This window comes from Cebus imitator, unplaced genomic scaffold (assembly GCF_001604975.1).
Source record: "Cebus imitator isolate Cc_AM_T3 unplaced genomic scaffold, Cebus_imitator-1.0 Scaffold136, whole genome shotgun sequence".
Classification (NCBI taxonomy): Eukaryota; Metazoa; Chordata; class Mammalia; order Primates; family Cebidae; genus Cebus; species Cebus imitator.
Window position 1 is genome coordinate 3,289,912 of NW_016107451.1, and position 16,644 is coordinate 3,306,555.

Genomic DNA, 16,644 nt, shown 5'->3' on the forward strand with positions numbered 1-16,644 from the left:
CTCGGCCTCCCAAAGTGCTGGGATTACAGGCATCAGCCACAATGCCCAGCCCATGGAAAGTTTTTTAACTAAAAATTCAGTTTGCTTACATAGATTTAGGGCTATTTCTTCTTGGGTAAGGTTTGGTAGTTTGCATCTTATAAGGAATGTGTCCATGTCATCCAGGTCATCAATTTATTGGCATAAAGTTATTCATATTCCCATATTATCTCTTTATTATGTAGAAATATTCTGTTATTTTTATATTGGCAATTTGTGTCTTCTCTCTTTTTTCATGACCAATCTAGTTAGAAGTTTATCAATGTTGTTATTCCCTCTGAAGAAGCAGCTCTTTAACTCTGTTGTGGTTCTGCTTTTAGTTTTGTTGATCTTCTCTTTTTTTTTTTTTTTTTTTGAGACAGAGTCCTTCTCTGTCACCAAGGCTGGAGTACAATGGTGTGAACTTAGCTCACTGCAACCTCTGCCTCCCAGGTTCAAGAGATTCTCTGCCTCAGCCTCCCAAGTAGCTGGGACTACACCTGTGCGTCACTAATTTTTGTATTTTTAGTAGAGACGGGGTTTCACCATGTTGGCCAAGATGGTCTCAATCTCTTGACCCTGTGATCCGCCCACCTCAGCCTCCCAAAGTGCTGGGATTATAGGCGTGAGCCACCGCGCCCCCCAGTTTTGTTGATTTTAACATCTCCTTCCTCTGCATGCCTTGGATTTAATTTTCTCTTCTTATTCTGTTCTGATTTTCCTTATTCTTATTATATTTAGTTATATTCTTACTGTTCTTATTCTGCTCACCTTATTCTGGGTGTCTCAGGTATAGTCTTAGATTATTTCAAGCCCTTTCTTGATTTCTATTATAAACATTAAACACTATAAAATTCCCTCTAAGTACTGATTTAGCTATGTCACAGAAATGTTGATATTATTGTGTTTTCATTTTCTTCAATTCAAAATATTTTCTATTTTGAATTTCCAAGTATTTTGAACTAACCTACTCCTGTTACCAATTTTTAGTTTAATTCCATTATGATCAGAGAACATAATTTGTGTGGTTTCATTTTTTTTTCACAGAAATTTGCTTTATGGCCCAGGATGGTCTCTCTTTTTTTAATTTTTAATTTTAATTTTTGTGGGTGCATAATAGGAGTATATATTTATGGAGTACATGAGATTGTTTTCACAAATAAGACTTTTTATTTGCCAGTATTAAAAGTTTGAACTTCAAATAGATTCTTGGACCAGTGCTTCATATCCATCAGCTAATTCGAATTTAGCACCTGTCTCATCCCCTAGCTTTTCCAGAACAATTACCTTCACCATGACATTCCATGAGTTTTCCCAATTCAAACTTGGGCATCTTCAACATTTTTACTTTTCTAACAAAGACATCATGGAGAAGATAAATTGATTGGCAAGGCTTTTCTCTTTTCCAGTGCTCTCTGCAATCAATTTATTGACCATTTCTTTCAAGTCGTTTGCACCTCTCAGGTCATAATTTCCATCATCTTCTTCTGGATTTCACAGACCTGTTGGTGCTGAGCATAAGAGGCCTTCTGTATTGGATTACTGTGTTATTTAGTAAAACCAACATAGAGTAGATGAGACAAATAACCATCGGTAGTCTTGACACCAATGTGAGGTTGAATCACGGTCTGCCATTTTTTGACCATGGAACACATTTTGTCATGGTTAAACCCATGCCATGGAAGTTAGTCAGTTTTTGCCCTGAACATCTTCAGCCATCAGCATGAATTGTCTAAATGCAATTTCATCATTCTGCAAGTCAGCACGACTCACTTCAAGCATGTGACCGTCAGATGCAATTTTGGTTCCTTGAGTCCTGATGACTAGTGTCTCGCCAATATTTCTTATATTGAACATAGCAAGTGCTTTTATATCATACCATTCCTTCTTAGAAAATGGATCAACCACTTTCTTTTTGGCTTCCTTTTTGCTACCTTTCATAAGATGCTTGTTCTTGCCAACAGCCATGGTGCTGCTCAGAAAGCCAAAAGGCTACATGAGATGTTTTGATACAGGCATGCAACAAGTAATAATCATGCCATAGAAAATGGGTTATCCAGCCCCTCAAGTATTTATCCTTTTGGTTACAAACAATCCAATTATACTCTTTAAGTTATTTTTAAATGTACAATTAAATTATTATTGACTATAATCACTCTGTTCTGCTATCAAATACTAGGTCTTATTTACTTTTTCTAACTTTTTTTGTACCCATTAACCATCCCCACTTCCCCTGGAAACTGCCCCTCTACTCTCCTTCCCAGCCTATGGTAACAATCTTTCTGCTCTCTGTGAGTTCAACTGTTTTGATTTTTAGATTCCACAAACAAGTGAGAACATGTAATGTTTGTCTTTCTGTGCCTGGCTTATTTCTCTCAGCATAATGACCTCCAGTTCCACCAGGATGGTCTCTCTTGGTAAATGTTTCATGGGTATATGAAAAGAATCTGTATTCTGGTGAAATTTTCTATCAATATCAATTAGGTCATGTTGATTGCTGGTATTTTTAGGTCTTTCATATCCTTACTGATTGTTTTTCTGCTTATTTGTTCTATTAATTCCTAAGAAAGCAGTGTTCATTTTATAATTGTATTCATACATATTTAAAAGGAGAGTATGCCTAGTTTTAGAATTATTTAAAAACTGGTAAACATATTTAAATTTTTTCACTGTTACCATTAAAATACCCAAATTTCATTATATTATTAACTGGTAGCATTTTTACATAGGCAAGCTAAGTTCAGATTAATTCACCAATGATTCCAAGCCTACTGGTTTCCCAGTGAACAAATATGTATAAAGTATTGTTAAATGCATTATAAAGTATATTGGTATCAGTGGTACCAGTAAAATATGTATGATTTGTGTTGATCACAGGTTTGGGAGTCAGACATATAAAGATTCAAATATCATCTCTGATACTTAATATAGCTACTGGATAGCTCATTTAACTTTGGGGATACTACTACTCACTACCTGGAACTGCTATGAGGATTAGGTGAGATAATGTGTATTCAGGGTGGTATGCCCATAGACTGTTGTGAGGATTAGAGATAATGCATGTGAAGTGCCTGGCAGAGTACCTGTCAGTTAGTAAGCAATAAATTGTAGCAGTAGTGGTAGTAGTAGCAATAATAATAATAGTAGTAGGGCATATTATTTTAATTCCTAAATATTATTTTAAAACATATTATTAACATATATTATTTCTTAATGTATTATTATTAAATAATAATTTTTAAAAAATTTTATTCTTTTGAGATGGGATCTTGCACTATGGCCCAGGCTGGAGTGCAGTGTCACAGACATAGCTCACTGCAACCTCCAACGCCTAGGCCCAGGCCTCCCAAGTCGTTGGGACTACAGGCATGTGCCACCATTCTTGGCTACTAAATAATAATTATCATATCTTCTAGAATGACTTACCATTTTCTTTATGCTTTACCAAATTCTCCTTCAATTTTTCAATTTCTAGTTGAGCCTTCTTAAGTGCAGAATCTAAAAAAAGAAAGAAAATATTTGTATAAGGAGTAAATGATTAGTATAATAATCAAATTTCAAATGACTCTCCCTCTAGAACACTTTCTTTCATCTGGCTACTGTCCTTGGAGTTTCTGCTCCTCAGGGAGTTCCCCAGACTTTTCTCTTAGAGTTCCTACCGCACCCTATATTTACTCCATCCCTGATTATCAGATCTCATAATTGTCTTTCCCTAATAGTTTTCTCCACCAGATTTCATGATGAAGAGGAAGTTAAACCACTGTAAACAGCAGGAACAGCTCAGAGATTTTAGGCATGGTACTACCAGTTTGGTAAAAAGAAATTACACCCAGAAATAATTAAAAATATTTCCTGCAATCAATCATATTTAGAATTTTGCCAATAACTACTAGAAATATAAAAATAACAAAATTGCAGGAAATAGCTTTTGGTACTATGCAAGAATTGTATAAGGATGGCAAAATGATATTTAGGAAGACACGGGGCATTGGAGTCTATTGGATTTGGGTTCTCTACTCCATGTTTTATCCCTTTGTCTCCTGCAGTCTCCTCATCACCAGTGATATTGCTGGTGGGTCTCCTACATTATCAAAATGAAGAACCTCCCAGAAGTAAGAGACTAACATGAGTTTAAAACAGGTCATTTCTAACCACAGAGTGAGTACATCAGCACAATTGTGCAGGTTTTATTATTACATCCATAACACTCCGTTATTTAGAGTAAATCCCAGGATAACCTACCAGATTCACCTAAAACTGTATTCCTAACTATAGCAATACTCTTACTACTAATGTTACCATAGCAGCAACTACCAGTGTCAGATATATGTATCATCATAACAAATCTGCAAAGTAGATATTCATGTTTCCATTTTATAGATGAGATAAACAAGATTCAGAAAAGCAACTCATTCAACATTATACAACTAGTAAACAGTATGGCTGGGATGTGAACCTAGTTCTGTTTTCACTGAGCCAGAGATGTAAAAATAGCTTCTTTTTTACTAAAAGAACAGTTTTCCAATGAATTCCTCTATGGAAGACGGAGAGAAAGTAAAGTGAGGGCAGGCAGAAAGGACATTCTAGAAAGAGGGAATAACACAAGTAATACAGGAGGTAGGACAGAACAAAGGAGACAACGTAGGAGAGAACACTGAGTAGTTCTGGAACTACATATAGTCCAATACTCCCTGGTATGTAGTACAGAGAATTAGGGAAGTGTGGGACATGAGCTGGATATATAGGCAGGAGCCAAACTAGAAAGACCTCATTTGCTATACAAGAGAGCTCAGAATTTATTATGTAAACCAGGGGCTTTGAAACTGTATTCTATGAACCTCAAAGTTCTGAGGAAGTACTTCAGATGTTCTGAAAACATTTGACTTAATTTCTATTTGAAAAAAATAACTATTTTTGGAATAGCACACATAGTGAAATATATTGTACAAAATTTAAATAATAACAGACTACCAAATTCATTAACTTGTATGGTCAGCTTAGTTTCTGCCATGTTTGTGAAGATACTTGAAAACTGTAGCTTTCTGGGGTTGGGCACAGTGGCTTAGGCACTTTTGGAGGCTGAGGCATGAAGACTGCTTGAGGCCAGGAGTTTGAGACCAGCCTGGACAAGTAAAACTCCCTTGTCTACAAAAGATTTAAAATTAGCTAGGTGTACATGCCTGCAGTCCTAGCTACTCATGAGACTGAGGCAGGAGGATCACTCGAGTGATTCAGTTAGTGAGTGATGATCATGCCATTGTGCTCCATTCTGGGAAACAGAGTGAAACCCCGTCTCTAAAAAAAAGAAGAAGGAAAAAAAAAGAAAATTGTAGCTTTTCAATAGTCCTCTTAAACCAGTAATATTTCTAAAACTGTTTTGGTTGTAAATTTTCTTGAGAGCTCCCCACTGGATTAACAGTTTTACTTTCTAAGTCTATTTGTAAGCATCTTTCTAAGTCTAGTTATCATAGATTCTTAAAAAAAACTTTTTCACTTATGGAAAATTTCAAATATATACAAAAGTAGCTAGAAGAGAGTTATGGCAATACCTACATCCATCACCCAGATTTTAACAATTACCAACTCATGGCTGATCTTGTTTCTCTTATACCCTTACATATAATATTAATTTTCTAATGTTGTATAACAAATTACTACAAATGTAGTGGCTTACAATAGCATCCACCTGCTAGTTCACAGTTCTCTAGGTCAGGAATTCAGGCATGGTGTGCCTGGGTTCTGTGATCAAAGTCTTACAAGGCTGAAATCAAGGTGTGGGCCAGGCTATGTTTCTCTTTGAAGGCTCTGGACAATTGTCTATTTCCAATCTGATTCAGGTTGTTAGCTGAATTCAGTCCTTGAGAGTGTAAGGCTGAGGTCCCCATCTCCCCACTGTCAGTTGGAGGTCTCTCTTGGCTCTGGGAGGCTGCTCATATTCTTTGTCACATGGCCTCCTCCATCTTCAAAGTAATTTTTTTGTCAAAGTTATTAATGAAGAATCTCCCTCATGTTAAATCCCTCCTGCACTTCAAATCTTTTTTGCCAGGAAATGCCCTGGCAATTTTTTTTTTTTTTCTTTCAGGAAAGGTTTATTGCTGTGAGTGCCTTCTGTACAGTCGACTGCAAACAGAACGCAGAGGATGAGTGCCCAGAAGCGCCTGCGGCAGAGGCGCCCGGGAAGCCCGGGGCCCAGGCTCATGCAACATGACACTTGCCGCGGCTAACGCCGTGGGGCTATCAGGAAACGTTTTTTAAAAATGGAGATGAATGTTACAGAATTGGACAACCTGAAGTGCTTCTCAAAACCAGAGGAAGGAGGTTCTTCGCCATTACTCAGATACCTGTGCTCGGGGGAGGCCTGACTCTAGCAACAGCTGTGGGCGGGCTGAAGGCTGGCACAGCTTCCGGGCCCTAGGGCCAGCTGTCTCGGCCACCGCCTGTGCAGCGCTCACTCCGAGGGGTCAGCAAGGGCGACTGATGGCTGCCACTTCCAGGACCCACCAGACGGGCCTCAGGAAACTTTACTGCAGCCAAGGCTCAGGCTGTCGAGGGGGTCCCAGCTTTGCCACATTCTGCCTCCCAAGTGGGCACGTGAAGGAAGGGTCTGAAGGGAGACTCCGGAGCACAGGCCCTGGTTCCCTGTGAGGACTCTGGACCTGCAGGAGCAGCGGGTTGCAGTGCCACCTTCTGGGTGCCACAGGCCAGACCTGGGGTCCACACCCCCGAGTTCGGTGTATGAGGTCTTGCCCACCTTTGCCAGCGCCTGGCCCTGTCCTTTCGAGCTGCCCTCGCCCAGCACTGCACTCTGGAGGTGGGTGGTACAGGCGGTGGAGGGACAGAGGCCAGCTGGAGCCTGCTGGTGGCAGGGCCTTTTCCCACAGGGATACATACAGGAAGCCACCTTGTCAGGGACAGGCCCTGGGATCGGGAGTGACATTACCCTGTCCCAAGCCAAGGGGGCTGCTGGAATGATTTGAGCAGGTCTGGGAGTGGGGAAAAAAGACTAATTTCCAAACCTGTTTGTTCTCAGTTAAAAAGCAGTTTTATAAACTTGCAATCTGCTCCAGATTCATGCAGTAATCTTTCAGCAGGAGAAGGTGGTCGTGGGAAGTCAGCCCAGCAGATGCTCCCTGACCTGGAGGCCTGCCTGCCTTTCCACATTATTTCCCACGTTCGGCGTGGACTTCAGGAAAAGTAGCTCATGCTCCTGTGGTGAGGGCAAGATGCTCCACAAACACCTCTAGACCCAACCAAGAACTACAGGCAGCGTGCTGCAGTCAGCACGTGTGCTCAGAGGACCCTGAGGAGTCAGGGCCAGCGTCCTCTTCGGGAACCAATCCTTGGGAAAACAGCCATGGCCACACTGCAGTCTGGTTCCCAGTAGGGCTGCCTCAGTCCTACCCCCAGCACCCTCGAAAGCTGGGGTGTCTGCAAGTCCCTTCATATAATTGATACGGTACCACCTCCTATAATAATAATATAAAATAAAAACATCTGATGTCTGGGTTTTTCCCCTGCTTCCAAATTTGTAGACTCCCAGGAAGAAAAAGATTTTTGCAGCCTTTTAAATATCTGGTTCTCAGGCAGTTTATCTGTCTGTATCGATCCTGTGGGCCTGCTTTGGTATCTGGAGGACCTCACTGTCCAGCACCATCACCTGATGCAGGACGCCTCACAGCTGATAGAGCACTTTCAGATTCTTCTCTTCACCCACACACAGGTCATAAAAGCCAGGCAGCTCAGCCTTGGAGGTTTCTGTGAAGATGAGCTTCGAATCCTTCACCAGGCACTGCAGGGGCACGGTCACTTCAATCTCTTTCACCTTCTCGCTCTTCCTGCTCACCTGATTAGAGCAGGCTCATGCAAGATAATCTCCCTGCTTTAAAGTCAGTTGGTTTGAGACCATAACTACACTTGCAAAATCTCTTCACAGCAGCATCTAGATTGTATTTGGTTGAATAACTGGGAAAAGATGTGTGCATACCAAGAGGTAGGGCTCTTGGAGGCCACCTTAGATTTTCACCTAATACTCTTATTTCCCCCAGTTCTTATATTTTTAACAGCTTTATTGAGGTACAGTTTACATATCTTAAAAATTACCTATTTTGGCCAGGCGCAGTTGCTCACGCCTATAATCCCAGCACTTTGGGAGGCCGAGGCAGGTGGATCACGAGGTCAAGAGATCGAGACCATCCTGGCCAACATGATGAAATCCCGTCTCTACTAAAAATACAAAAATCAGCTGGGCATGGTGGCGCATGCCTGTAGTCCCAGCTACTCGGGAGGCTGAGGCAGGAGAAATGCTTGAACCCGGGAGTGGAAGTTGCAGTGAGCTGAGATTGTGCCATTGCACTCCAGCCTGGTACCTGGTGACAAAGCAAGACTCTGTCTCAAAAAAAAAAAAAAAAAAAAAAAAAAATTAGCTGGGTGTGGTGGTGCATGCCTGTAGTCCCAGTTACTTGGGAGGCTGAGGCAGAATTGCTTGAAACCAGAAAATGGAAGCTGCAGTGAGCCGGGATCGTTCCACTGTACTCCAGCCTGGTGAGAAAGCAAGACTCTGTCTCAAAAAAAATTTACCTATTTTAAGTGGACAATTCAATGGTTTATAGTATATCTACAGGTGTGCAACCATCACAATCTAATTTTAGAACATTTCCATCACCCTATTAAAAAAAGTTATACCCACTTAGTCAATCCCAATTCTCATCCATAGACAACCACTAATTTACTTTCCTTTTTTTGTTGTTGTCGAGACGGTATCACTATGTTGCCCAGGCTGGACTCAAACTCATAGGCTAGGTGATTCTTCTGCCTCAGCCTCCCAAGTAGTAAAAAGTTGGGACATAGGCATGTGCTACTGTGCCCAGCTGTGCCAATCTACTTCCTATCTCTACAGGATTGCCTTTTATGTATATTTTGTATAAATGGAATCACACAATATATGATCTTTTGCATCTGACTTCTTTCACTTAACATGTTTTTGAGATTCATCCATGTAGCAGGTATAACTACTTCCTTTCTTTTTACTGGCAGATAGTGTGCTATCATATGAGTGTCAGGGTTTCCCAAGATCACTCCTATGTTTGGTGATATGCTAAGAGGATTCACAGGACTCAACATATGTTCATACTCAAAGCTAAGATTTCCTACAGCAAAAGGATAAAGCAAAATCAGCAAAGGGAAAGAATGCATACAGGCAACCACCAGAAGAAATCAGGAACAAGCTTCCAATAGTCCTCTCCCAGTGGAGTCACACAGAATGTGTCTCCAGCAGTGAACGGTGACAATACATGTAAAATGTTGTCTACCTGGGAAATTCATTAAAGACTCAGCGCCTAAGGTTTTATTGAAGGCTGGTCACACACGCACTTTCTGCTTAGCATATACAGACTCTTAAAGGAAAGCAGGTGTTCTGCATGGACCACTTGTATAAAAATCTTGGGCACAGTGAGCCACTTTGGTTAGGGAATGGTGGGAACCCTCCTCAAATCCAAGTTCCCAGATGTCAGCCAGATGCTTGTGACTGTTATAAGCAGTCCTTTCTTAAGGATAGCAGTGTTGGACATGCTGTTAGCTACTTTCTGCACAGTATCGATACACAGCATTTTGTTTATCTGTTCACCAATTGACAGACATTTGGGTGTTTCTAACTCTTGGCTATTGTAAGTAATAAATATCTACATACAAGTCTGTGTTGATACATGTTTTAATTTCTCCTGGGTAGATAGCTAGGAATGGAATTTCTGGGTCATGTTTAATATTTTGAGAAACTGTTAAATTGTTTTCCAAAGTATCTTCACTATTTTACCTTCTTACCAGCAATGTATAAGAGTTTCAATGTTTCCACATCCTTGCCAACACTTGTCACTGTCTGTCTTTTTTTAGCATAGCCATTCTAGTGGGTATGAAGTAGACTCTCATTGTGGTTTTGCTTTGCACTTCCCTATTAACTAATGGTATCAAACATCATTTTTTAAATCAACAAATAATAATTGTATATGTTTATGGGGTACAATGTAATGTTATCATATATGTTTATATTATGGGATGATTAAATCAAGTTAATCAACACATCTATCACCTCACAAAAATTAAAAATACTTATCAATTTCTGTGATGGGAGGTGCTGAGCATCTTTTCATGTGCTTATTAGTCATTCACATATCTTCTTCTGGGAAATGTCTTTTCAAACCCTTGCCCACTTTTTTTCTTTGAGGCAGGGTCTCACTCTGTCACCCAGGCTGGAAAGCAGTAACAATCATTGCTCACTGCAGCCTCAAACTCCTGGGCTCAAGCTATCCTTCTACCTCAGCCTCCCAAGTAGCTAGGACTACAGGTGCATGTCATCACGCCCAGCTCCTTTGCCCATTTTTAAATTGGCTGCCTTTTAATTATTAAATTGTAAGAATTTGTTACATATTCTGGATATAAGATCCATATCAAACACACGATTTGCAAATATTTTCTTCTAGTTTGTGAATTGTCTTTTTACTTTCTGATGGTATCTTTTGAAGTACAAAGGTTTTAAATTTTGATTTAGTCCAATGGATTAGTTTTTCTCATCACTTTTGCTTTTGGTATCATATTTAACATATCACTGCTTAACCCAAGATCATGAAGATGTATTCCTTGTTTTCTTCTAACAGTTTTATAGTTTCAACTTACATTTAGCTCTGTGATCCATTTTGAACTAATTTTTGTGTAGGTGTAAGGTAGAGAACTGTATTATTTTGAAGTAAATCCTAGACATCGTTTCATTCACCTATGAATATTTCACTATATATCTCTAAAATATAAGAACTCTTTTTAAATGAAAAATTAATTTAACAAAAATTTAACAATAATTCAAGTGTTCAAATTGTTTTATAAATGTTTAAAATTTGAATGAGGGTTCAATAAAGGCCATATATCATAATTGGTTAAGTCTCTTAAATCTTTAAAAACTCATCTCTTTTTTATTAATATTCATTTGTTGAAGAATAAATATTTTATATAAAGTCTTTCTTATTCTTGAAAAAATTATCATTGAAAAAATTTTTTATTTTCACCCAAATTTTATGATGTGATACAGAGCTAAAGAATAAACTAAAGAGAGCTAAAGGGATTTAGTTTAAGATAAATCACTTTATTTAAAAAGAGTTTGTTGAATGAAATAAGCTAATACTTGGGAAATACTGTCATATAACACATGCCTAGCTACAGATTCTGTCATAACTGGAAGACTCAGGAAGTTACAGATGATGCACACATTGATATTGCACACAACATTCCAAAAGGACTTGCAATTTAGCTTCCCAACAGTCCTAGTAGACTCACTATAGAGATGGCTTTCAGTTGATAAGTTTGGGATCTACCCTACAGAGCAACTGCTGATAGAACAGGTTGCTATGTGATTGTGTTCTGTTGTGTCCAAATGTAACTACTAAGGGTATTGAATATCCTTTTTCTTTTTCCTCTTGTATTCCAAGCAGCAAATATTGCTTCTCAGCATGGTCATGTGGCCAATTTTCTTTTCTTTTAAAATTGTGTTTACTGAGGAATAAGTTGCATACAGTAAAATTCACCCTTTTAAGTGTATAGTTTGATGACTTCTGAAAAATATGTACAATTTTATACCCACCAACTCAATCAGGATATAGAACATTTCCATCATTCTGAAAAGTTTTTTTGTCCACTTGTTTAAAATGCATTTATAAAAAAATCTACATCCTGATATTATTTTTATTTATTCTTTTTTTATTCTTTGATTTTAATCACACAATTTGGCATAATCATTATTGTTTTATAACATTTAACATTTTTAATGTTTATTATTATAATGTAACCTATATATTGCATTTGTAAAAGAATCAGTCACAGATTAAAAATATAGAAAGGAGAGAATTATAACTTTAAATTTGTATACTAAAATAAATTCTAGATAAAGCAAAGATGTAAATACAAACAATAAAAGTACCCCTCAAAAAACCAGGGGTATTTTCAATAATCTTGTACTAAAGAAAAGGCTTTAAACATGAAAACTCAGAAAGCATAAAGGATAATTCACTTAAGCCCAACTTGATAAATATTAACAATTTCTCTATGATAAAAAGAAAAACATAACAATGACAACATTTATAACCAACAAAAGGCTCGTATCCACAATATATAAAGAACTCCCACAAATAAATAAAACAAAGATATAGCCCAATAGAAAAATACACAAGAGACTAGAGTGGGAACTTCACAAAGTTGTATATCCAAATGAGTAACAACAACAACAAACATATGAAAGGATTTTCAACTTAATTAGCCATCAGGGAATACCAATTAAAGCCACACTTAAACACCATTATACCCTCAACATAAAAGGTAAAGTTAACAAGACTGATGTATCAAATATTGAAAACCAATGTGGAAGAACTAAAATCTCACATACAACTGAGGAAATCTTAAATTAGTATAACTACCTTGGAAGACCAAAGTAGAACCTGCCCATAACCCTTTGATTCACTATTCTACTCTTACCACAATCAGAACTATATAATAAGCACACCAAGACATATACCAAAATGTTTATGGCAGCAATATTCATAATAGACAAAAACTGGAAACAACACAATTGTCCATCAGTAGAATGGATAAATTGTAGTATGTTTATTAATAAAATATTATCAACACAGAAGAGTGAACAAACAACTGCTACATGCAACAAAATGAATTAATCTTGTAAGACTGAGCAGGAGAAGCAAACCACAGAAGGCATACTGCATGTAGTCAAAACACAGAAACAGCGTTCAAAGTAAGGACAGTAGTTACTCTGAAGAAGGAGGCAGGATGTAGAGTTAGAGAGAAGGAACACAGGGGGCTTCTGAGAGGCTGGGAATTTCTTGTGGTGAGTAGGATACACTTAGGAGTTGTGCACTTTTGGTAGGTATGTTTGTGCTTTGACAAAAATTCCTAACATGGTAGAAAATGAAGTTGTTCATCACTTTTATGTGTTTATCTTAATTTTTTTCTCAGTGTTTTTTTCCAGCCTGAGATGAGATCAGTAGCTAAAACATAAACAGAAATGGTCATCTGAAACCACAGCTTACCTAATTTACACTGTTCTTTCTCCTTCACTTGTAGTTGGTCAGTGAGCCTTTGAATCTCTTCATGGGCCACTCCTAACTTCTTTGCTACTTGTTCCATTCCTCTTCCTAGGCAGTTTTGTGATGTTTTATCTTTTTCCAGGTCTTCATTATGAGACTGAAATGAAACTACTGTTAATAATAAAACAGAGCAAATGTACTCCCATGACATTTTGCTATTTTCTATTAATGTTTGAAAGCCAGTAAAGAAAATTAACAAACAATATTTCATTTATGTGTATTTCTTTGTGTGTGTACGTGTTTGTGCATGTGTGTGTATTTCCTTTCTTAGGTTGAACCAAATAAAACTGGTGATATTTGATTGTTTTTATTTATAAACATGCAGTTTCATATGGTTCAACCTAACATCCAAAAGATATGAGCATACTGGTATATTTCTTTGCAGTATTTTTTATTAATATACATTTTTACATAGTCATAATACCAATATATGTACTAGTTTCTGTCTGGCTTTTTAAATTTAACATTATACAGGAACACCTTTCTGTATATTGTTGTACAGACATTGTAATGATAATTTTTAAAGGCTGTATTGTGTTCCAGTGTGGCTATAACATTATTTCTGTACTCACTCAAAGATTTGGATAGCTTCCAATTTTTGCTATTGGAAATAATACTGTGAAGTACAGTTTAATCTGTACATATTTTTCCTTTATCTTGGGTTACTGCCTATGTTTAAATTCACAGTGTACACTTTATTCATCAGACTTGTAACATTTTCCTAGATCAAAAAAATTACATTCCATGAACAGGATCGATTATATTTTAAATAATATGCTATATATTCTAAAGAACTCCTTAAAAGTAGAACTACAACATATTTGAAAAGAAAAAATATGTATAGTCCCAAGGTGATTTTTTTTTTTTTTGAGACAGGGTTTTGCTCTGTTGCCCAGGCTGGAGTACAGTGACATAATCTCGGCTCGTTGCAACCTATGCCTCCCAGATTCAAGTGATTCTCCTGCCTCAGTCTCCCTAGTAGCTGAGAGTACAGGTATATGCCAAGACACCTGGCTAATTTTTGTATTTTTTAGTAGAGACAGTATTTCGCCATGTTGGCCAGGCTGGTCTTGAACTCCTGACTCCAGGTGATCTGCCTGCTTTGGCCTCCCAAAGTGCTGGGATTACAGCTAGGAGCCACAGCACCTGGCCTAGCACCAAGGTGACTTTTAAAAGAACGTAACATATATCGATTGTTTATATTTTGATACATTCAATAAAAATCAGCTATTGTGTTAAATGAGTGATTTTTTTCCTCCTCAAATTTCTGTGATGTGTTCATACTTTTATGCATAATTTGATCATTTTTACAGCATGAATCTTTAAAAAAAAAAAGATGAAGTTATGCTCTGTCATCCAAGCTAGAGTGCAGTGGCGCAACCATAGCTCACTGCAGCCCCCAACTCCTGTACTCAAGCAATCCTCCCACCTCAGCCAGTAACTAGGACTACAGGCACATCCCACCACACCCAGCAAATTTTGTTTTTTGTAGAAACTGGGTCTCGCTATGTTGCCCAGGCTGGTCTTCAACTTCTGGCCTCAAGTCATCCTCCAGTTTTGGCCTCCCAAAGTGCTGGGATTATAGACATGAGCCACCACATCTGTCCATGGATCTATACATTTACATATATTCAAACAAAATACTTCCAAGGTAAAAGCTGATTGGTACTTAGCCACAATTAAGAAAAGGATTATAATTTCTTTTTTACCTCACTCAGATTTTTTTTAGACTGTTACACAGGTTCTTGATGTTCTCTTTGTAGAGACTGGTAGATATGTTCCAATTTCTTCTTAACAAAATTCAATATATAAATGAAACGTACATCAACAAGTCTTAATAAATAAAATGTCATTTTGGCTGAGTGTGGTGGCTCACCTGTAATCCCAGTACTTTGGGAGGACAAGACAGGAGGATCATTTGAGCCCAGGAGGTTGAGGCTGCAGTGAGTGGAAATTGTGCCACTGCACTCCAGGACTCCAGCCCGAAAAACAGTGAGACCCTGTCTCAAAAAAAAAAGAGAGAAAATGTTTAAATCTTCAAATAAATTATAAAAATGAATGACAAATTTTAGCAAGATTGCTAGCTATAAGGTCAATATGTAAAAATAATTATAATTCAAAATATTAGTAACAGATAAGTAGAAAATTAAATTTTTTAAAAGATAACATTAACAGCATCTAAAAATACAAAGCACCTAGGAATAAATCTAACCAAAATGTGCAAGATCTTTGTGGGAAAAATTATAAAAACTTACCTATATACATTAGAAAATTAATAGATATTTCATAATCACATATCATATCTATGAACTATTTTGAGTTAATTTTTATATATGGTGTGAGATAAGTTTACTTTAAGGTCTAAAATTTCATGTATTGCCTTGATGTCTTTCAGCCTCACAGAAGCCTAGCCATCAGTTACCTGGTTCTCACCAGACATGTCCCCTATCCAGAAAGAGAGAGTCCCCATCTGGCCAGTTCCTCTAACAGCCAGAGCAGCTGTACTCTACCCAGTCCTCAAACTAATGGGCTTCACCTCCCTGACAGCCCATGGAATTTTTCAGACAAGCCAATCACATCTTCCCATGGGAACCAGGAGGCACCTAATCTTCTTGTTACTACAAAGCCTGCCTCCCATAGCCCCTATGAGTTCACTCTATTCCTGAGAGTAACCCCTTATGGCCCTGCATAGCATAGCATATCTATCCTCTTCCCGTGGGCTGTGAATATATGTGACTAATAAACTGTTCTCAATCTCATCTCTGTCCATGGTCAGGTATTATGCATTTGGCCATCTTGTAGTATTTAGGACAGGGCATTCCTCACCAATGGGGAACAGAACTTGAATCAGGATTTGGGGGCTTTTATTTTTTTAAAGCAGATCTCTTTATCTAATTGTTCCAACATCATTTATTGAAAAGGTTATCCTTTTCTCATTGAATTGCCTTGTCATCTTTGTTGAAAATCAGTTGCTGGTATAGTTGTGGGCTTATTTCTGGACTCTCTATTGAGAGTTCCATTGATCTACAGAACTATCTGAATGCCAAGAATACATACTCTTTTTTTTTTTTTCTTTTTTTTTTTTTTTGAGATGGAGTCTCTGTCGCCCAAGCTCGACTGCAATGGTGCAATCTTGGCTCAATGCAACCTCCACCTCCCAGGTTCAAGTGATTCTCCTGCCTCAGCCACCCAAACAGCTGAGATTACAGGCACCCACAACCACGCCTAGCTAATTTTTGTATTTTTAGTAGAGAAAGGATTTCACCATGTTGTCCAGGCTGGTCTCGAACCCCTGACCTCAAGTGATCCACCCACCTTGGTCTCCCAAACTGATGGGATTACAGACATGAACCTTCGTGCCCAGCCCAAGAGTGTATTTTCTTGATTGCTACAGCTTTATGGTATGTCTTGAACTCAGGAAGTGTTAGTCCTCCAACTTTGTTCTTTTTCAGTTTTTTGACTAGTCTAGGTCCACGTCAACTTTAGAATCAGT

The 16,644-nt window shown here is 38.1% G+C and overlaps 1 protein-coding gene across 8 annotated transcripts in view; it reads right to left on the reverse strand.

The window, feature by feature from the left end:
* The window catches only part of CCDC30 (coiled-coil domain containing 30), a 188,876-nt gene that overhangs the window by 156,701 nt on the left and 15,531 nt on the right, over window positions 1-16,644 (reverse strand). For 6 of the 8 annotated variants that reach the window (XM_037743178.1, XM_037743180.1, XM_037743183.1 and 3 more), the window contains 2 exons: window positions 13,095-13,248; window positions 3,445-3,516 (listed from right to left, as the gene is read on the reverse strand). In XM_037743178.1, the coding sequence (XP_037599106.1) occupies window positions 3,445-3,516; window positions 13,095-13,191 (169 nt within the window). In that variant the 5' untranslated portion in view covers window positions 13,192-13,248. Of the gene's footprint in view, window positions 1-1,305; window positions 1,530-3,444; window positions 3,517-13,094; window positions 13,249-15,027; window positions 15,068-16,644 lie in introns of those variants that run through there. The other 2 variants (XM_037743179.1, XM_037743181.1) reach the window with 2 other exon arrangements.